Below are 22,970 nucleotides of genomic sequence, written 5' to 3'. Positions count from 1 at the left end.
GAAGCACCCTGTGACCCTCAGAGGGGGTGCACACACAGCCATCAGCTGGCACACAAGCACACCATCCAGTGGTGCCCTCCTAGAAAGAATATAAATACCAAAAGAATATAAATACCAGACACCCTTGACCCTCAGGGACAACATCTGCCCAAGCCTAGGAGGGACCAGTAATGCGTGTACCTGAGGAAAGGGGTTTCAAAAAGGCCCTCAAGCCCTCAGAGAATTGAGAGACAGTCAGTATCTGACACCCACAGCCTTGCCACTACCCTACCAGCCGTGACTGAACACTCGTTCAGCACAGGAATTGGGAAGTCAAAGCACTTTGTGATGTTACACTCCTTCATCTTATAGGAGTGGTTTTGGGCTCTAGTGAAATCTCACTGAATAGAGGTGATGTCTTGCCATGCACATGACCCCAGCACCACAAGGGGGCATGCTACGGCACTGGGGGGAGCTCTGGTGCTGTGGTGCTCCCTTTCTCTGTCTCTGAATGATTAAGTGGTGCAGAGTGGTGAAATCCTTCCTGTGTGAGGCCCCAGTTCTGCAAATAAAAACCAAAGGAGCAGTTCTCATGAGGGAAGAGTCACCCTGGAGAGGCCCCACGCTGATTTCCCTAGACACCTTCCAAGTGAAGGAGCCAGGAGGGAGAAGGGACTTGAAGTGTCCTAGAGACACACCAGCCAAGCCAGTACTTCCTGGATTCACCAGCACAGAGCTCATCTGTTCAACCCTTGTCCAGTTCATGCCAGGACCCATAGGCCATTCGAAGCCCAAAGGGGTGTGAGGAGGTGCTCCAAATGGGGGAGCCTGGGGTCAAAGGTGCCAGCAGCCAAGAGGCAGCCAGCTCCTTCCCTGCTGGCTCTCCCCCACACCCTCTTTCCAGCATGCCTGGCACCCAGTGATGCCAGTGACGTCACTGCAATAACCTAGATTTTAGCCAAGAAGTCACCCCCCTCCCTGCTCCACTTATGGCCTCAGACTAGCTTTTTGGCCCCAAGAGGCAGGGATAGCCCCCCACATACACATCCACTTCCTGTCTGGCCTCCTGGCTTCCCCCAAACACCTCTACCTCTATATCGCCAGGGAGGTGAAGACCAGGGGCTGCCATCCTAGTGGTCAAGTCCCTTTCCCCTCCTGTCACCCGAGGCACAGGGAGCTCCTGTGGGCACACAGTATGGGCTAGACCTCGGTGCCTTGTCTGAGTTCTGGGGGGCAGGGATGATGGTAAGCAGGTCCAGGGACCAGCAAGGCAGTGGAGTAGCTCACCCCTCACCCTAGTCCTCACCCTGTCTCTGGCAGCCACTATTCCAGCAGGCCGGGTTGCACCTGTCCAGCTAAGGGCTCTGGGCTCACAGAGACCATCACCCCTGGATGCCCCTGAGTAATGCCCCTGCACCCAGAAACTCTCTGAGCCTTCCTGGGTCCAAGGGCTCCCTGGCCAGAGAGGACATGGAGGACCATCTGGAAATCTGAAGTTCGCTCCCAGCACTGTGGGGCACCGGTGGGCCCCCCTGCCAGAGCACTTGGCAGATGGTTCTCCCTTGCAGAGCCCTGCCCAGTAGCTACTGTGAGGGAATTCTTAGGGACCTAAGGACCTGTCTGAGTTTTTGAGTCTGCACTGTAGGTGGGAGGTTCAGGAACCCCCTCAGCTCTCTATTGTTGTTAGTGAGGGCTGGAAGACCCTACAGGCCAGGGCTCCTGGAAACACTGACCCCCCTGGGCCCCAGAGAGCCAAACATAGGCTCATGGGTTTACCCACTACCTCTAGGAAGAAAAACCAAGTCCAGACCCAGGGGCCTGCATGCTAGACCCTTGCAGCATTCACGCAAATATGGAGACAGGCTTTCTGTAAAGTCACAGTACCTTTTCCTTCCTGACACCTCTGAGCAGGAGCTAGGGGGCTAGCAGAGGCTGATGCACCCAGTCCTGCAGCAGCCCCAGGAACTGGCCCCTCAGTGCCCTGGTCTCAGCACTGTGGGGCCAGCACCTGCCAGGAGAATGAGGAACAGAGAACACAGGAGTGTCTGTCCCATTGGGACACTGGATATGGGGGACAGAGGGAAGGTATCTCCATACCACCCACAAGGGTCAGCTCTGGGATATCACTGCCCCCTACATTGCTGGCCAGGCCCAGCCCCTGGATGTGGCCCCACATGCAAATCAAGGTGAACCACCAGCCCAGGTGCACAGCCAGTTTGGGGGCACCATGGGAAATGAGGGGATACCTGATCCTGGACCCCTACTACAACCTCCCTGCCCAGAAAGGCCTGACATTCTCTGGGGACTGAGAGGCAGTCTGTAATGCCAGGTGTCTCAAATTAGGGCACCTCAGGTTTATAGCCTTCACATAAGGAGCTCCCCAAATAACTTGGTGGGGGGCAGCTCATTCAGTATGGCAGGTGTTTTCAGATCTGCCTATTGGTATTGGGCCCAAGGAGTTGGTAGCAAATGGGGGCGATAGGGACTCTGGTTTCATGGAGAGTCAAAACCAGGCAAAGAAGACAGGCTGAGGTTAAAGGGAAGAGGATGGGCTTGAGGGTCCAAGTGGCTCCTGGTGCAGGAACTTCAGGTAGGGCATGAGCCCATGAGCAGGTCAAGGGCTAGCCTGCATCACGCCATATCCTGTGAGCCCTCAAGCTAGTTGCTGGCCCAACTTCAGACTCTTTCTCTGACCAGTGCAAGACAGGGCTCAGTCTCATAGGCTACACTGTAGTTTCTAGTAGGCTTTCACACCATTTCCCACTTTCCCATGGCCTCTCCTCCCTTCCCAGGTCTAGTGCAAAATCCTGCACTCGGGTCCTGAGAGCCAGACTGAGACCCAGCTCTGGCTCCTGGTTCCTGCCAAGTATCCCCACCTGCCCTAAACTTGGTTACCTGCATAGCTGCCGCTGGCTTTGATGTACATGTGGCCATACTGTTCCTCCACCATGGTGTCATAGGCCTCATCATCCTCCTCGTCTTCCTCGTTGTGGTATGAGGTGGGGCTATCGGTAGTGGGCAGGCTGCTGGCCCCGGGACTGGTCCGCTCCCCCTGGGAGTAGGGCACCTGCTGGATGCTAGGGATGAGGGTAGCCAGGCTGGGCACCCCATAGTAGGAGACCCGGGGCAGCTTGAGAGGGGCGGTGCCTGTGGCCATTGTGCCCCCCGCTGCCACCACTGCCCCATCCCGGGGCCCCGTCTCCAGCGGGCGCTTGGGGGCCAAGCCTGGGCCAGCAGCCGGTGGCAGCTCCATAGCTTCGTGCTTCACTCGGGTCAGCAGTGGGATGGGCACGGAGGGGGATGCCACGTAGGGGCCGACGGCTGGCTGCAACTGGTTGCTGGGGCTCTGGGGCTCGGAGCTGGCATCCTCAATCACGGCGGTTTGTGAGTCGCAGTGGGGCGAGCTCACCTTGAACATGAGGTCCGTGCCACGCTCCACAATGTGCTGGATCTGCAGGAAGCCAGCCGTGTACATGACCACGAGCTGCTCGCTAGCTGCCATGGTCAGCCTGCCTGTGTAGCAGAAGGACAGGATCTGCTGGAAGCAGGCGGGAGGCACCGAGCCCGGCAGCTCGAAGGCACTCTTGCTGTTGCCACTGAACAGGTCTCGGAAGTAGAGGCTGCTGGCTGCCAGCACGGCCCGGTGCGCCTTGAAGGCCTGGCCCTTGACCACGATGGACACATCGCAGTAGAGGCCCAGCAGGCGCTGCTCGTTCAGGCAACCCAGCACGGTGCTCCCGAAGTTGGGGATCTCAATGTGCAGCATCTGCGACATGGTGGGCAGGCGGGTGGCTCCCTCAGTCTCTTGGTGCCGGTGTGGCTGGAGTGGGGCGCATCTGCAGAGACAGCAGAGGATGCTGGTCAGGACCCACGGAGGGCAGAGCCGGAACTCTCTCCCCACCCTGCATCCCCCATATCCCTCTATACCCCACTCAGATCCTCCTCCTACCCAACTCCTGTAGCCCCCTAACCCCATCCTGTATCCTTTATACTCCATGCATACTCCTCTACACCCCTGTGCCCCTACCCCTGCACCCTTCCCTATACTCCTCTGCACCATCCTACATACCCCCTTCAACCCATCCATCCTCCCCCCATACCCTGCACACCACCCATTTCCTTCTGCACCCTCCCCTGTACCCACCCATACATACCCCACTCTAGCTCACCCCTAGATCCCATTCCTGTATGTTCCTCTATATACCCTGCACCACACCCTTGTACCCTCCCCAGTACCCATATACACCCACCCCACCCCTGTTCCCCCTACACCTCACCCCTGCTGAAACCTCAGAAAGCTCACTTTCTGCCAAGTCCACCCTGGCCCAAAAGCAAGTCCTCCCCCCCTTCTAGCCAGAACAACTCAGGGGTTGGGCGGCAAGCTCAGTTATAGTGGGACCCCCACTAAGCCAACCTCCAAACTGCACAGGATGCTGAAAGCCTCATGTGATGCTCCCAGCTGGGGGGTGCCCCCCACACCGCCCCTGGAGCAAGTATGAGTGCTCAGGACTAGACCTGTCTCAGCAGAGGATAGGTACAGAGGCGGAAGGGCGATGGGGGGGGGGCAGAGCAGGGAAGAAGCAGGCTCATTCACCACTCCCACTGCAGGGGGTTTCTGAGGGCCAGGACCAGGTCTGCACAGCTCTCCTCCCCAAAAAAAGTTAGTGACACAGGCCCTTGCCCCTTCCCCAGGGAGGGCAAGTTCAAGTAGGGGACTTAGGGGGTATCTTGGAGGCTTTTAGTTTTGGGGTTGTTTTTCTTCTTTTCCTTGCAAGGCTGGCACATAGGAGCCACTGGCTGAGCCGCCTCCCTCAGGTCCCCAGGTCAGAGTGGGGGTGCCCAGGAAGTGAACTGGAGCTGGGAGTAGTCTGCTCCTCTCCCTTCAGGGCAGAACCCAGGGAGAAGGGAGGTGTTCAGAGACTCACCAACACCCCCAGTCTGCTGCCCGGCACCCTCAGCCTGCAGTCTAGCTCCCCAGAGAGCTTGGACCCAGATCCAGGCCTGGCGGGGCAAGGACCTGGAGTTATAAGCCTGTCGCAGCCCCACTTGCTCACCCCTCCCTCCCTCCCTGCTTCCCAGCGGCCAATCCCTGTTGGCTGCTTCCCAGCCCAGGTGACTAAAGGGGTCATGGGGAGACTGGGGGCTGGGGATGGTCTGGGTGCCACGGCAGATCTGAGGTCTAACCGGAGGAGGGGGGCAGGGGTGGCACCAGCACAAAGGGCCGCTCTGTCCCGCGGAGCAAAGTGCTGCAGCGGTAGCGGGCGGCAGAGGCACTCAGCGGCCAGTGGAGAAGGGCAGAGGGTGGGCAGCTGAGGGCAGAGCATCGGACGACCCTCACCCAGAGTTGGGCAGGTGGGTCGCTACTGAGGGAGGACCCACAGCGCCCTCATTGCAGAGAAGTTGCCAGTCCAGCCAGGTAGAGCCGGTGAGCGGGGAGACCTACCTTTGGCCGCTGCGCCGGTGGCCCAGGCACTGGCTGCTCCGCCTGGCAGGGGCAAGCTCACCCGCACGCCTGGCCGCCCGCAGCCACCAGCTGCTCCGGGAATGCAGCAAACAGAGCGGGAGCCCTTGGGGTGGGGAGGGCGCTGAGCCGGGAGGAGGAGGAAGGGGAGGAGGAGGAGGAGGAAGAGGAGGAGGAGGAGGAGGAGGAGGAGGAGGAGGGCAGAGAGGCTCGGCCGCAGCTCAGCTGCACCCAGCCCGGCTCTCCCGCTCTCCCGCTCTCCCGGGCAGCGCTCAGCATCTAAATGAAGAGGCCGGATGCAGACGGACATTCAGGCAGCTCTCCGGAATGAATAGCCGCCTTTGATTTGGGAGCCCAAGTAAATGCCAGATCCTAGCCCCAGCTTTAAAAACAGAGGAGTGTTGGTGCCAGAGGCATGCACGGCTCCGGGTGTTGGTACAAGACAGACTTTTGATGACTCACTGCAATGCAAACAAAGATGGCAGAAATACTGTACTGTACGTGGAGAAATGCTCTGTGGTGCCACGGCAACTGAGACAGCCTAGAAATTTATAGTGCAGTTTTGCATATGAATTACCCACTAAACGGCTGCCCTGCCATCCAGTACAGCCCAAGTGTCAAAGCATTTAAACTATTCCAAACAGTCTGCAGGGCTGGCAGAGCCGTCCAACTCTTGGGGGGGTGGGGGGAGGTGGTGGCGCAGTGAGAGGACCAAGGGGCTGAGGAGGGACTCGGGGACAGGACAGAAGCTGTGTGAGGGTGGGGAGCTCAGGATGGGAGAAATAGTGGAAGGAGAGGAGAAAATGAGGCAGAAAGATGAGAGGGGTCCAGCATGAAAGGGGCACAAAGAGACAGGCCAGGGCAGAAGTCCTGAGCCCCATAAGGCCCAGGGCAGCCCCCTCCTCTCCAGAGCAGCAGGCCCAGTTCATCCAGTCCAGCCCCTCCACCCCATCCCACTCACCAGGGTAGCCAACCTTCTGTGTCCCAAGACCCAGCCTGGTCAGTCCTTCTCAAAAGGACAACTTTGTGAGTGGGTGCTGCTGGGCTAGGGCCCTGGTGGCCCACTGCTGTCTAAAGGGCAAGCCCAGATTGTAGATCGGCAGCTCAGGAAGGCCACGGGAATCAGAGGCACCTTGCTGCTGGTCCTCCAAGGGAGGGAGGGTGACTGCTCAGCTATGTGTGGGGGAGGGGGAGATTTTGCTGGTCTGAGTGCATGTCCCCCACCTGCAGGACCCTGTGGACTTGGAACAAACCACTGCCCTGTCCAGCCCTGGTTTTCTACCAGCCACCTAATGCTGCCTGAGGAATGCAGATGCAGCAGATAAGAAGGGACAGAGAGGAGACAGGATGATGAAGCATCACCGCCACCTGGAATCAACAGTGGGGTGAGGCCAGGCGACAGGACACCCTCCCTCTGGCCTCCCTAAGGCACCAGGGAAGAGCCACCTGGCACATCTGTGTTCACACTATGGCCTCCACTTCAGAGCCCAGTTCAAAGTGCTGAGGGGGAGCAGGCTGTGCAGGTGTGGGGGGCCGACCCCCCACGGGCAACAGAAGCTCCCACAGGGCCCTAGACAAACAAAAGGGCTGTGATGGGGCCGTCACAGAAATGGGGCTACTCCAGGATCTGGCGGCCACCGAATATGCCACAGCCCTGCCCCAGCACCAGCCAAGGCCCTCCCTCCTCCAAAAAAGAGGGCAGCACTGTAGCCCACAGGGGTCTGGGTTTATACCCACTGGGCTCCAAAGAACCAGAGGTCCCACACACTCAGGCCACCTCCCTCAGTACAGGTCTCCAGTTAGACACACTCACAGGTGTCTGAACATGCACTTCCCACCCCTGACCTTTGCCCCTGAACTAGCAGGCCCTCCCCTAGACACTGTTGCCGGCCCTCCATGGGGTTATATAGTTCCAGTGTTCCCCTTTCCTGAATCCAAGGCAGAAAACCATGCCTGTACCCAGCAAAAAAAAAAAAAGGAGGGGGGCCCACATGGGGAAGTAGGGCCCTAAGTTGAGGAGGGAAGCCAGGGTCTGGGTGCAAGACTCGGAACTCTGTGCCTGCCCCCAGGAATAGATCCCCCCCCCCTCCAAGTACACATCCTTGCTTAGCTGTCCCTCAGTCTCTGAGTCTGGCTGTCCCTGCCTGGCAGAGACCAAAAGCTGGGCTCAGTCAGAAAGGGCCCCCAATGATTCCCTTCGCAGCCCTAGAGCCTCCCAGAGAACTAGATGGGGCACTCAGCCTGGCCTGGTGGCCGAAGGCTGGCAAAGCTGTGATGTGAGTGACCCAGAGGGTCCCAGCAGGTAGGGTGGGCCACAGCTATGGGTGGGGTCAGGTCCTGGGTTGTGTAGACCACCACCCTCACACACTGGGGGAGCTGCTTCCTATCCACTGCCACAGCCTCCAGCCAGAGACGGAGACTCAGCTGGAAGTGGAACTGGGGTTTTACCCTGAAAGCTCAGCACAGGGCTCAGAAGACCATTAGAATGAAGCCCCGGCCAGAGCTATGGGGCGTGGGGGCGGCATGGTGAGCTGTTAGGATGAAACTTGCACTAGTTCCCAGCTGCCTTGTGCCCATGTCCCTGCATCTGGTACCCCATGGCTAGGCTGGCCCCACTCCAGGGAGAAGGGCCCATTATTCCCCTAGAAGCCACAGTGCCTAGGTCTCAGGGGGGCAGTGACAACTGGCACTGTTGTTGCCATGTCCTCAGGTCACCTGTGTATGGCCAGGCTGTGGCCCCATGGCCACTCAGGAGAAACCCATACAAGCTGGTTTTAGGTTGCTTTCTTAGAAGCCTGGGCCGAGTGACAACAAAGCTGAACTTTAGGAGAAAAGAGTCCACTGGAGCTTAGTTTACATGCACAGGGCTCTGAAAGCAGGGCAAGCCCAGGCTGCCTGGTGTGGTCGCCAGAGGACAGGCAGGAGGTGGGGGTGGTGTCAATTGGGCCTAGGAGCCCAATCCTGTTACAATCTCTTCCTCTTTCTGTGCCTCAGTTTCCCCACCTCCCTGATTTCCCAGCAATGCCTCCTATCCCATTTCCCTGTGAGACTGACCTGTGGCAAGTGCTGGAATATCAGAGAACTCTCACTGCTCATTCCTACTGTCCTCAAAGCCAGGGCACCCTGGAGCCCTCCCTGCCATCGTGCCCTTCAGAATAGAAACCAAGAAAGCCCTGTTGGTGCCAGAAAGCCAGGGTCCACCCAGTGGCTGTGAAGCCTCAGGGGACACCCCCATCCCATCCATACAGGCTGCACAATTACCCTGCAATAAGAAAATGAAGGTGATGGGGCTCTCTTCTCTGTAGTCCCAACCAACGTGTCAGGATAGTCAGCCAGAGACCCTCTCCAGCAGCAGCAGCGGAAACTGTGGGGTGGGGTACAGCCCTGGTAGGAGGGGCCGGGGTACTGGCCCCAAGAGCTGGAGACAGGCAGGTACATGGACTAAGGGAGCAGCTCAATGGGATGTGAGCTCCAGAGTCCAGGCATGGTAGGAGGTATGGAGCAGGAGGGAGGTCAGGGTGGCCCCTCTACACCCCAAGTGCTAATAACAATCCCAGAGCACCCAGAGGACCAGACTAGGAGGAGGTAGCCTCTCCAGCAACCCCCTCCCCTGCAACACACACACACACACACACACACACACACACACACTGTTCACACCATTGCAGGTCCTACCTGGGGTGCCTCCACCCTACCATTCCTCTTCCCACGCCCTCCCCAGAGATTAAAACACTTCCTGAGGCGAGGACAGCATGCACGGGAGGCAGAGGGGTCTGCATTTAGCTTCTGCAGGATCACTCCCAGCAAGGGAAAGGCAAGCGAGATAAATTAAATTAAATAAAATTATTTTGCAGGATTTAATTTTGCCAATCTAATAAGAGGTCTGGACCTCAGCAGTCGCATAGCCATTAAACACACCCACAGCAGGGAAGGAGGGAGCAAGGTGGGGGCTCCAGGGAACACTCTGGCAGCCACAAAAGACCCCTTCTCCCTGTCCCATAGCCCTTGGCCCTAGCTGGGCGCCCACTGCAGCCCCCCCTTAGCACCCACCTGGCCACTGAGACCAGCCACTGCATGGACAGGTCAGCCTGGCAATAAGCAAGCCTCTTAGAGGGGGACCTGCTCTGGAGTTTGGGGGCAGCCCTGGGTCTCCTCCTGAGGGTGGTGTCTGGCATGTTACTGTGAATAGCAGGTCACATGGAGGCTGTTAGAAGGAGTGGGGGTGATTCAGAGAGTGGCCTTCACTTCCCAACCCCAGCGTAACTGGAACCCAGGCAGGGCTGACCCCCTTGCTCTTAATGTTAGCACTGTGCTGTGGAGCTCTTCCCCTGTGAGGGGGCGAGGTGCAAGGGCCCCCTCACGGAGGAAGGGAGCGAGGTGCCATTTGCAACCGGCTGCCCAGCTGGGGCGTGCCCAGGACCCAGGAACTGGGCGAGGCAGCAGCCAGCTCGATTCAGGTTTGCATTAAACTTTTAATGCAGCACAAAGCAAGGCAGGCAGCCGCTGGGCCCAGCTGCTAATGGAAGGGCCCATGGCCCCAGGGGGCTGGCTATGCTCAAACAGGGATGCAGGGTAGGGGCTGAACTGCCCCGGCCTCCCTCCCCATGTTCTCCCATAATCATAGACTGCACCTACTCTGTGCTGGCCACCCAACTGTCTCTAGATAGAGGTGGGAGGCAGGGCCTGCCAGCAGCTCACCACCCACCCACCCCACCCCTGTCAAGAACATCTTGGGTCTCCAAGAGACAAGAGTGAGAAGACCTCCCTGAACAGAGCAATAGTGAGGCAGAAGCTCACTCCTGCTTCCCAAGACTCTATCTGCCATGCCCAACCCCATGCTCCAGCATAAGAGGCCAGTGGCACAGGGCAGCCCCCACCCCCTGACCACAGCCTGCCCTACACCTGCCATCAAAGGCCTTCTCGTCACCCTGCCACTGTTTGCAAGGAGCTACTTTCTCAGCTAGACTGGGGCAGTCTGCTAGAACCTGCAAATTCCAAATGTGCTCATAAGTTCTCAATCACCCCCCCCCCATGCCTGTGGAGAGAAACAGGGTGGCAGCACTGTCCTAGGGACACTGGCACCTGTGTAGGTGCCTTGGGGACTTTAGACAACTTTCCAGGTCCCCACAGTCCATGCCCTCTGCAAGGACAGCAGGTCTTCCATTCACAACACTGGGACTCTGCCTGGACTTGAAGGAGGGTCAAATCTAGGGGTCCATGATCCAGCTGGATAGGGTTTTTTGGGGAGTTGGGGTGGGGGCAGGGGGGTGTGATACAGCCTGTAGTTCCTCCTGGCTCCAGCTCTATCTCCACCATCTGTCTGCCCCAAACAGGCCAGGACCAACCCTCCATGCCAATGCCTGGACTTCAGCGTGAGGATGGGGGTGAGGGGTGGATAAACCTAAAGAAACAGCAGCAATGTTCAGAGGAGCAGCAGGGGTGCCCTGCTCAGCAACCTCCCCCTCGTCCACCAAGCCCTGCGGCTCAGCACCAGCCACAAAACTGTTCTAGAAGGTTTTGTAAGAATTAAGCAGTGTTTTTTGAGTAGAGCCGACACCCTTTCCCTCTGCATTTGTAATTCAAATAACGTAAGCTGGAAGTGTCTCCCTAGGGCCCAGTTTAATAACTTCAAAACCCAGCACTACTCCTACAGGCAGTGCCCTCTGCTCCCCACTTATTCAGAGGCAAGATTTCCCCTCAAGTACCCCCACTCTGGGTGGGGACACTGGGGGGGACAGTACTGGATGCTAGCACCTGAGTTAGTTTCTTAAGTCAGCAGCCCCCTGAAAGCCACCTAAAACCTGCTCTCCCCTCTTGGGGGCACCTGATGATGGCAAGGGTGGTGGTGTTTGAGCACCTGGGCTGGCAGGCACCCAGGAGGCGGCAGCCAGCATGGCAGGAGGAGATGGGTACCAGGAGGCTTGGGGCAGGCCCTGCCGGTCACCCCACTCATTATAGGCAGCAGCTCCACAACACACTCCCATCTTTAATATTCAGAGCTCCCTCATTTGCATATCATGCCATAAATAGTTGAGGTAAGACACAAAGCTCCCCTGCATTTCTAATTATGCTGAAAAATCTAATGTAAATCAGAGCGACACAGAAATACTAAATCAGTTGCTGGGAGGGGGGTGTCCAATTAAGCTGAAACAGGGCCATGGGGCCACTGCCACCCCCACCTCCCTGCTCCCTGCCCAGGGGCCACAGCCCAGAACCTCCAGGCTCACTGGGTCTGGGGCAAGACAGCGTTCCCAGTCACCCTCATCCACATCGACCTAGGAAGTAAGGGGCAATGTGGGACTGGGGGGGGATTACCATAGCCCCTCTGTGCCCCAATACTGCCTCTCCCTCTGCCCAGGAAACCTGGCTGCTTGTGGCTGATGCACTCTAGGTGTGTGTGGGTGGGGGGGTTGTCTCCTTGGCTCCAGTACTGGGGAGTGGCATTTGGCAGGTTCCCCCTATCTCAGGGCCCCACACAGCACCAATCCCTATGGTGAGTACCAACGAGGTGTCAGGACGCCGGGATGGCACTGAAACATAGCTTTTTGAGGGGGTCCCTATGGGCTCAATTTCAGCAAAGCCAGCCCCAGAGAGGCAACAGATCAGCAGGCTCGCTCTGCCCTGTGCTCCAAACCCTGGACCCTCTCTTCTCTCAAATACACCCTTAATCAGAAAGCACCAATTGCCCTCCTGTGCAGCCCTGTCTGAGACACCCATGCAACCACTTCCTGCACTATGTAAGCAGGGTGCCAGCAAAGAGGCACCTAGTCCCCTTCTGGGGTGCCAAGCGAGGCCACCTCAGGCACTGAGGGCCTGGGCCTGGAGGCTCAGGGATTCCCACCCTGCCTTCGGAGGGACACACATGCCTGCTGCCCGCATCTGCCTGGCACCACGCCCAGACCTATTTTTAAGTCCATTTACTAGAAATCCCACAAATTAAAGGAAATACGGGTAATGCAGTCAGGATCCTGGGGGCCAAATAAAAGCTACACATAATCATCCTTGTGCTCCAGTGTGAGAGTTTCAACCACAAGTCGCAGACTTCCCCTGGTGCTCATGCCACCCGTGGCATCTCCGCCAGAGGCAGGTGAGGCGGGGGCTGGGGTGGGGGGTGGGGTCCAGGCGTGGCTCCAGGCACGTGCCTGCCACAGGGGTAACGGGCCACAAGGCCTGGGGGCCTTGAAGTTGGGGCCATAAAGGTAATCACTGATAAGAAAGGGTGCACACACCCAGTGTTGGCACACCGGAGAGCAGACTACCCAAAGTAGGTGCCCATGCCAGGAAGCAGGTGCTCTTCCTTTCCAGGCATTCAGGGGGCCACCCTGCACCCTCAGGGCATCCCCTCTAACAGGTGCCCATTTATGATTTGTGACTCCAAACCCTGACCTCCCCACCTTGATATTTCTCCTAGCTCCCTACTACCAGCCTGGACCTTGGGATACCCAGCCCTTGAAAATCTAGCATAAGGTGCAACCCAGCCTGCAAGGGCTTCTGCTCCCAAGCCAGCAGTGATCCCAGATCCTCCAAGATCCCAATCCTCAACTTCCCAGGCTGAAGGGCAGAGGGTAGAGGGCAGAGCACAAATCATTGACAGGTGCTCTTAGGAGAAAGGTTTCCAAGGCTGTGGTAGACAGCTGGTGCCCTGAAAACCCTCAGGAGCCCCCGACCTGATGGTGTCAGGTTAGGTAGGTAGCCAGCTGTTTATGCAAATATCCAGGGTCCAAGCTGGCCCACCTGTTTAAGCTTCCAGGTTATACAGCTATCAGGGCAGCCAGAGGGCCATCTGGTCAACCCTTCACTGGACACCTCCCTGCTATAACCCCTCCATCCAGTCCCTGAGACATTTGGGGGAGTGGGACTCTGTCAGGGGTGAGCCTGAGGTCACCTGATTCTCCTGGCCCTCCTAAGGGAAGAGGTAAGGCCCACTGGCACCACCACATTCCTGATGGAATAGTTCCTCCCCTCTAAGAGAAGGCACAGTACCAGGTGACCCTTCCTCAGCTCCAGTCCCCAATGCCCCAGAGTCCCCTGCAGTCAGGGGAGCCACAGCAGTAAGCCCACATTGTGCCAGACACCTACCTGGTGGGTGGGGCCCTGGGCCTGCCTAACTCAGTGTGTCACATGTCTATAGGACATGACATGGTGGGGATGTGGCTGTCCAGAGGTCCATGGGGAGTCCCACTGCATGACAGGCTGGGGAGCAGAGAGAATAGGAGTGTTCATGCCCCAGGTAGCAGGGGCTATAGGGATGGAACTAGGGGGCCCTAGAGCCACCTAGCAGCAGCACCCAGATCCAGTGACATAGGGGCTGAGACCCTTCAGGTCCAATAAAGGTGGAGGGAGCAACAGGCAGGTGGGGTGAGGGCAGCTTAGGAGATACAGATGGATGGTCACTGCTCAGAAGGATAATGGGGACTTTGGAAATAAAACCCAGTGATCAGGCCTTGAGCCAGCAGACACGGTGGGAATTGTGGGCACTCACTCTTTGCCCATCTCTGACCCTGAAATGCGTCACTGTATCAAAGAACAGAAAGAATAAAAACACACGGTCCACAGTTTCAGGTTCTCAATGTCCGGGTGTTTGCTCCAGTCTTGGGGTCTGTCCACACCTGCTTCACACTGTAGGAAGGCCTAGTGTACAACTTTTCAAAACTCACTAAACAACTCACCTATAGTTGAAAGACCCCCACCCCCCAAGAACAAGCCTCAGCATTTCCTGGCTGTGACCACTCACCAATCTATCTGTGTCCAGTGTAACCTGTGATTCTGCTGGGTTCTTTTTCCACATCAGGGGCCAGGTGAGCAGTCCCAGCTGCACCTAGAGGTCTCAGAGCCAGTGACAGAGTGGCAGTGACTGGAGAGAGCTATCCTGCCTGACCACACAGAGTCCAGAGGGAAGGCACACAGATCCCATATTTGTGGCCAGAGTAATACCTCCTGGTGTCATGGGAAACAGGCCACCACAGGAAGCACTATGGATAACACTAGGGGAAAACCAGAGGTGGGGAAGCAGTGCTGTGATAGCTACCCCCCTCTCCCTCTACATAAGAGGATGAGAACACTGGCACGTGGAGATGGGGGAGCATCACTTATGGAAAGGGCCACAGGTTAGTTTCTCAGAGCCGTCAAAAGAAAAAAGTGCAGTACCTCAAAATCTACAATCTACAATCAAGGGCAATCATGGACAGCGCAGATGACTAACTTAAGTCAAATGCACACATATATGTATGTACAGGGGAAGCTTCACAATTGGTGGAGTGGTGTTGTGGTGTCTCTCTCTTTTTCTCTGATATTAAAAGGGGGGAAGTTTGCCAGGAATGATGGAGCCACACAGTACAAATAATTCCAGTGACAATCAATAAGACCCATCACACACACATATATGCACACATACATACATATACATCTCCCCTGCCTTGCCATGTGTGCAGCTCAGGTTCAAGCCCCGGCACCACATGAGGAGTGCTATGTCCCTGGGGGAAGTTCCAGCACTCGGATGTCTCTCCCTCTCTCCATCTGAACAAAACAGTGGACTCTGAAAGATGAAATTGTGCATGAGCCCCTAAAAATCCTTAAAAACAAACAAAACATAACAGTCTTGTAAAATGTTTCCTCAAAAGAATAATTTAAAAGCAGGAGAAAAAATAATTTGCACCTGGGGAAATGACTCACTGAGTGGAGCACAGAACTTGCATGCCTAAGGCGCCAGGTTTGCTTGTTAGCACTGCATGGGCAGCAGCAGTGCTCTGGCTTCTTTCTCTCTCTCCTCTCCTCTCTCTCTCTCTCTCTCTCTGAAAATAGTATGGTAACTCTCTTAAAAACATTATTTTCTGAGGGGTCAGGCGGTAGCACAGCGGGTTAAACGCACGTGGCACAAAGTGCAAAAACCAATATAAGGATCTTGGTTCAAGTCCCCGGCTCCCCACCTGCAGGGGGGTCACTTCACAAGCTATGAGGCAGTTCTGCTGGTGTCTATCTTTCTCTCCCCATCTTCCCCTCCTCTCTCCATTTCTCTCTGTCCTATCCAACAGCAATAACAATAATAATAGCAACAAGAGCAACCAAAATGGGAGGAAACATTATTTTCTGGGGGATTTTTCTTCTGATTTCAAAAATCAATACATAATTTATTTTTAAATATCTGGGTGTAAAGAAGGTATAAATAGTTGATCTGTTAGCTTGGAAGATGGTACAAACACAGATCATGGGGCCTGAGAACATGAAGTCCCAAGTTTGATCCCTGGCCCTGCATTTTTTTCAGAGATGTTTTGGTTCTCTAACAGATAGAAAAGAAAACATAGTCACTCTCAATTTCCTAAGCTCTTTATATTATGGTATCTTTATATTATGGTATCAATCAGAGAAGCTAGCATTGTTTTTACACTATGCTTAAGATTATGAAAAAGTATAAAATTTTACAGTCAACTCTAATCTTCATAATAATTCTGGCAGGCTAGGGAGTTGGGCGGTAGCACAGCGGTTAAGTGCACGTGGCGCAAAGCACAAGGGCCAGCGTAAGGGTCCCGGTTCGAGCCCCCGGCTCCCCACCTGTAGGAGGTTGCTTTGCAAGTGGTGAAGCAGGTCTGCAGGTGTCTATCTTTCTTTCCACCTCTGTCTTCCCCTCCTGTCTCCATTTCTCTCTCAACAGCAACAACAGCTATGACAACGATAACAACTACAACAAGCACAACAACAAGGGCAGCAAAATGGGAAAAATAGCCTCCAGGAGCAGTGGATTCATAGTGCAGGCACCCAGCCCCAGCAATAACCCTGGAGGCAAGAGAAATAAATAATAATAAATAATAATAATAATAATAATTCTGGCAGGCTGATACTGAAATCATTTTCAATTTCTACTTCTAGGAGTGTGGAATAATGGAATACTAGAGTCATACTTCAAAACCTCAAATTATTCTAACATTTTTTCTTTTGTCTTTGCTGGGGCTTCACTGCTCTAGGCTGACTTTTTTCAGATAGGAAGAGTGAGACAGAGATAGATACAACAGCACTGAAGCTTCTTCCACTGCAGGCTGGACTCGAACTTGGGTCATGCCCTGGTCAGAGCACATACACTATCCAGGTGAGTTACCCTGCCAACCCATTGCTGGCCTTCTAGAATTCTGTCATCTAAAAATGCATGACTAGAGTTGAGAGTGCAAGGACCTGGATTTAATTTCCTGACACCACATGGGAGCACCATATAGAAATGCAAGGAACTCAGAACAGCCAAACAGCATCATTAAACAGCAACACTGGAGCACCTATACTTTCCAATATCAAAACTTACTATCAATAGAAAGCTAGAGAAACTGAGAGTTTAATGCTGACAGCTAGTCTTGGGGAGATGTGGCACTATACCCTGTGACAATGACAACCCTGAAAGCCAACATCTCTTCAACAGCAACAACAACAAAAAGTGTGGTGCTTGCTAAGAGCTGATATACTTATCAATGAAACAAAAAGGAGAGTTTATAGTCACTTGGGTATCCAGTCACCTGATTTCCCCCCCAGGTTTGTCGCTGTAGCTTGGTGCCTGCACTATGAATCCACTGCTCCTGGAGGCCATCTTTCCCATTTTTGTTGCCCTTGTTGTTGTTGTTGTTGGATAGGACAGAGAGAAATTGAGAGAGGAGGGGAAGACAGAAAGAAAGACACCTGCAGATCTGCTTCACCACTTGTGAAGCAACCCCCTTGCAGGTGGGGAGCCAGGGGCTCGAACCGAGATCCTTATGCCATCCTTGCACTTTGCAAAAGCTCAGCAATGAATGAATGAACAAAATGTGGTCTAGCTCTGTAATGGAACATTATTCAATCACAAAAAAGAATGAAGTGCTGTTACACACTATGCCATCTTGAGTAAAAGAAGTCAGTCATAAGACCATATATTATATAATTCCATTTCTGTAAAAAATCCGTAACAGGCACTTAGGGAAACATAAAATACAGCAATGTCTGCCCCGAGCTGAGGTGGGTAAGGTTGGCAGAGAGGTGGCAGGGGGAGGAGTGAATGCTGAGGTATGTGTTTCTTTCTGGGGTGATGAAAATGTTACAAAATTTGTGTGCCACTGACTTGCATACAGGAGGTTACTGGTTCGATTCCTGGCACTGCATGTATAGCTCTGGCTTCTCTATTTCATATGAGACTCTCATATGTAATATATAAGTATTTAAAAACTAAGTAAATTAGGGGTCAGGATTAGGGCACATCTGGTTGAACATATGTTACAGTGTTCAAGGACATGGGTTTAAGACCCTGGTCTCCACTTATAGGGCAGAAGCTTCACAAGTGGTGAAGCAGGACTGCAGATGTCTGTCTCTCTCTCTCTCTCTTTCCTCCCTCTCAATTGTCTCTATCAACTAAACAAATAGAGCTGGGGAGATAGCACAATAGTTACACAAAAAAACTTTCAGGTCTGAGGGTCTGGAGGTCCCAGGTTCAATCCCCAACACCACCATAAGCCATGCTCTGGTCTCTCTCTCTCTCTTTCATAAATAAACAACATATTTAAAATAACTAAATAAAAATGTTTAAAAATAATTAGGTACTTAAAATGGTGGTGGTGATGACTGTAAAACTCTTAATATACTAGAAACCCATAGGGCTGTACACTGTGTGGGTGAATCATTGGCTATGGGAGTGATACTGCAGCAAAGTGGTAATTTCTAAAACAAACAAACAAACAACTATAACAAAATGACAACTAAACTAAAATGAAATTTAAAAAAAAATGTCCAAGTGACTACAGAAAGGTGGGAGCAAATAAAGAAAAAAACAAAAAGACAGGGCAAACAGATTCAAGAAAATAAAACATGAGACGTAAGCTATGACACAGAATAACCCTGTTAAATATGAATGGTCTAAATATACCTATTAAAAGACAGAGACTGGGAGTCGGGCAGTAGCATAGCAGATTAAGCGCACATGGCGCAAAGACAGAGATAGGCACAGTAAATAGAAATATGGATTCAATTATATGCTGTTGACAAGAAAGTTACTTTAAGTTTAACAATACAGGCAGAGTGAAAAGGTAAATCCTAAAAACTTAAAAGAAAGCAGGGATTGCTTTATTACTGTCAAAGAAGATTATAGAGCAGAGCAAATTATGAGACAGATTATGAGACATTTCACAATCATCAAATGGTCAATCTACCAAGAAAGAAAATTCTTGAATATATATGTTCCAGACAGCAATATAGATAAAGCAGAAACAAAACTAAGAAGAAAACACAAATCCATGAACTAAATCTAGAGATTTCAGCAACCTTCTCTGATGTTCAATCAGCAAAGACACGGAGAATTAGATTAACAACAGGATTTAATCAACACTTACAGACCCACTCACCCAACAACAAAACACACCCTACCTAGTTCAGTGCCCATGGAACTTAAATTTGATAAGTCAGTAACTCCTGGGTCACAATACAACCCCCCACAAGTTTAAGACAAGTGAAAACATCTAGGGCTCTCCCACCACAGTGGAACCAAACTAGAAATCAATACAGGAAAAGTAACAGGGAAATCGCCAACATACTTGGAAATAAACAGCAGATATCTCAATATTCCCTCTGTCAAAGAGGAAGTCTCAAGGAAACAGTATTGAGTGAGAAGGAAAATACAACATAGGAAATTTTCTGACACACCACTTAAGGAGAGCACTAAACGCATGGACTGGAGAAGTGGAAAAGTTTTAAATCAATAATCTAAGCTCCCATTTCAAGAACCTAGAAAAAGAAAAGAACAAAATAAACCCAAAGCAAGCAGAAGGAAGGAAATAATAAGAGCAGAAATCAATGGCATTGAAAATAGAAAAACAACGGGGGGGGGGGAATCAATGAAATAAAGAGCTAGTTCTTTGAAAAGATCAATGAAACTGCAAACCTCTAGAATACTGAGAAGAAAAAAGAAGGAAGACAAATTAATGACTAGTATCAGGAACGAGGCAGCGAGTATCACTACAGACAACACAGATGTCTAAAGAATAATAAGGTAATAATGCAGACAACTTTACACACATAAAAATGACAACCTAAATTAAATGAACCAATTGTTAGGGGGGAAATATCCAACATGAAACAAGAGCATTTGGATGGTCTTATAACAATCATGGAAATTGAATTTGTAATTTTAAAGTTCTTTAAAAAGAAATTTCTAAGCCCAGATGGCTTCCCTGGAGAAGGTGGAATGTTACCAAATGATTAAAGAAAAATTAACACCACTTACACAAAGCCCTTTTCCAGAAAACAGGGAAGGGAGACTTCCCAGTTCATTTTATTAGTCTGATACCAAATCCAGATAGATATGGTACAAAAAAGAAAAGGACAGATCAGTGTCCCTCATTATATAGATGCAAAATCTTAACAGAAATTGCCAAACAGCAGCTGGGGAAATAACTGACAGTATCATATTGTATACCTGAAGTTCCTGGTTCAATCCCCAGTAACACATGGACCAGAGTGGTGCTTTGGCTTCTCTCTCTCTCTCTCTCTTTCACTGAAATTCTCTCAAATGCAAGAAAAAAATCAGTTTTTGTTTTTTTTAAAAAAAACTTTCAAATAATACTGAAGGACTAAGAAATAGTCACTCTGTAAAGGCCATGCTTACCATGGATGAGGACAAGCCTTAGGTTTGAGCACCTGTATCACATGGATGATGAAGAAGGGCTGCAGTGTCACTCCTCTCCCTTCCTCTCTAAAATAAAGAATGAGACAACTGGACCTACCCAGAGAAGTCACTCAATAGTGATGTCACACTTAAGGGCCTGGGTTCATTCCCCAGCACTGAATAAAAGAGAAATAAAAAGGAACTGGGCAGTGACACACCTGGTATAGTACATGTTACTAAGCATGAGCACCCCAGGTTCAACTCCCTCCTCCCTGTCCCCACCTGCAGCAGGGAAGCTTCACAAACAGTAGGTAAGTACTGCAGCTCTCTCCCCTTACTCTTTCTCCATTAGGGAAAAAAAAAAAAAGGAAAACTCTGCCAGGAGTGGTAGAGTTGTTGTACAGGCACCAAGTCCCAACAATAACCCTAGAATCATAAATAAATAAACAAAAATATAAAAAAAGAAAGAAATTCATCATGTAAAGGAATTCTAAGTCATGACCAAGTAAAATTGATTCCAGGGGTATAAAGTTAGTCTAGTATTCAGAAATTAATTGATGAAAGCCACTGTCTCATTCTACTGGGTCACATGAATACATCCTTTGACTGCAAAGGAAGCATTTGATGAAACTTAGCATTCACCCAAGGTAAAAACTCAGAGAGCGTCCTCCCTTGATAAACAGCAAGCCTTCCCAGCTAGCCTTTCTCCTAAGATGGATACTGTGGCAAGGAGGCTTCTCACAGCTCTACCGCAACTCATAGTGGAAGACCCAGGCGTGGCAGGAAGGCAAGGAAATGCAGACTGGAAAGGTAGAGTTAGATGCTCCATTTTCATGTTATCACTGTCTACATGGGAAATTCTTGGGAACATACACACACGCCTTGTAAAACTAGTGAGTTCTAGGCCATCAGATATAGGCTAAAAATCTGATACAGGCTTAACCCTGTGTGCCACCACTTGGCCCCTGTCCTTCCTTCTCTATCTCCCTCTTCTCACTCAATTTCTTCTATTCTATCAAATAAAAAGGAAAAGAAAAAGAAAAAGAAAAAGAAAAAATAGCCACTAGGAGCAGTGTATTCACAGTGCTGGCAACAAGTCCCAGGGATAACCCTGGCGGCAATAAAACAATGTGTGAATCTAAAAAAAGATGTAGAAACCTTGTGTGCTGAAAACTACACATTGCTAATAAAAGGGATTTAAATGTGAATAAGTAAGAGATCTGGACCTGAAGAAATGATGCTCACGAATTCAAAGACCCACACACTAAAGGGATTGATTCTAGGGCCGGCGAGACGGCTCACCTAGGAGGGTGCTGAGTTTGAAGCTCTGTTCTCCACTGCATTGGGGGCAGCTTTGGTGTTGTGGTGTGATGGGACTCAAACCTGGACTACACACAAGGAGCCACTTTCCCCACCCATTCCCTCTGTCTCTACCTGAGAAAGCTGACTCAGTGCAGTGAAGTCCTGGTAACAACAAGAAGATATTTATTCTTCCCCAAATTGATATATAAGTTTAGCACAATTCTGATCAAAATTTGCCCCAAGGAGACAGCACAGTGGTGGTCACACACAGGGCTCACATATGAGACACTTGGGACTCTAACCATGGTAATCACCAATAGCCAGAGCAAAGCAGAGCTCTGGGCAATAAATAAATAAATAAATAAATAAATAAATAAATAAATAAATCAGTTCAATGGCAGAGCTCAGGACTTGCAAGAAAAGTTTTATGCCTGGAGATGCATGGACCCAAGTAGTACTTTGGTGTCTCTCTCTCCCCCCCACTCAATTTCTGTCTCTATCAAAAAATAAATAAAGGGAGTTGGGCGGTAGCACAACAGGTTAAGCGCAGGTGGCGCAAAGGGCAAGGACCAGAGTAAGAATCCCGGTTCGTACCCCTGGCTCCCCACCTGCAGGCAAATCACTCCACAAGCAGTGAAGCAGGTCTGCAGGTGTCTGTCTTTCTCTCCCCCTCTCTGTCTTCTCCTCCTCTCTCCATTTCTCTCTGTCCTATCCAACAACGACATCAGTAACAATAGTAACTACAACAATAAAACAACAAGGGCAACAAAAGGGAATAAATAAATAAGTAGAAATAAATAAAATGTAAACTTCATTTAAAAATAATAAAGGACAGGGGCCAGGCGGTGGCACACCCAGCTAAGCGCACATACTATCACACACAAGGATCTGGATTCAAGCCCTCCACTCCTCACATATAGGGGGGAGAAGCATCATGATTTGTGAAATAGGTCTGCAGGTGTCTATCTTTCTCTCTCCCTCTCTATCTCCCCTCCTCTTTCAGTTTCTCCCTATCCTGTCAAATAAAACAAGGGGAAAAAGAAAAAGGAAAAAGTGCTGGTGCCAAGCCCTAGCTATAACCCTGGTGGCAACAAAAAAATAAATAAAATAAAATAAAAAATAAGGAGGAGCAGCTCATGAAAAGGCAGTGTTTCCCCATCAGCCACTGGTAAATGCAAATTAATGCCAAGAGGTGCCCCTAGTGCCCAGTAAAATGGTGGCAACATGACAGTGATCACACCAAAGGCTGGTGAGTAGGCATGGGAGAAGAAGGTCCCTGGGGAAATAGGCCTCACTAGTACTGTCAGGGGGCTAGGGATGAGAGGGGGCTGACGAGACAGGATGGTAAACATGGGAGTGGGGGTGCTAGCGGTTTAGTAAATGGTGCACTACACCTCTTGGCCAAATCTCAGTAACAGCTTTACTGAACTCTAATTCATGTAGCATACAACTCTCCCACTGCAAGGGGAGAGTGCCTTCCTTTTCATGGACAAAGAATATTCCATTGGCAGGCTGGGCCACTTTTTCCCCCCTTTATTAGAGGGATTAGTGGTTTACAATCAACAGTAAAATACAGCAGTTTGTACATGTGTAATATTTCTCAGTTTTCCACATCACAATCTAACC

At 51.6% G+C, this 22,970-nt stretch overlaps 1 protein-coding gene across 2 annotated transcripts in view; it reads right to left on the bottom strand.

Annotated features, from left to right (window-relative positions):
* Positions 1-22,970, bottom strand: part of NACC2 (NACC family member 2) — a 75,307-nt gene that overhangs the window by 33,479 nt on the left and 18,858 nt on the right. Inside the window, exons 1-2 of one of the 2 annotated variants that reach the window (XM_007521466.3) lie at positions 5,423-5,527; positions 2,875-3,815 (exon numbers count right to left, since the gene is read on the bottom strand). In XM_007521466.3, the coding sequence (XP_007521528.1) occupies positions 2,875-3,754 (880 nt within the window). In that variant the 5' untranslated portion in view covers positions 3,755-3,815; positions 5,423-5,527. Of the gene's footprint in view, positions 1-2,874; positions 3,816-5,422; positions 5,528-22,970 lie in introns of those variants that run through there. The other variant, XM_060199392.1, reaches the window with a different exon arrangement.

Source organism: Erinaceus europaeus, chromosome 10, assembly GCF_950295315.1.
Source record: "Erinaceus europaeus chromosome 10, mEriEur2.1, whole genome shotgun sequence".
Classification (NCBI taxonomy): domain Eukaryota; kingdom Metazoa; phylum Chordata; class Mammalia; order Eulipotyphla; family Erinaceidae; genus Erinaceus; species Erinaceus europaeus.
This window is presented reverse-complemented; position numbering and strand designations above follow the sequence as displayed.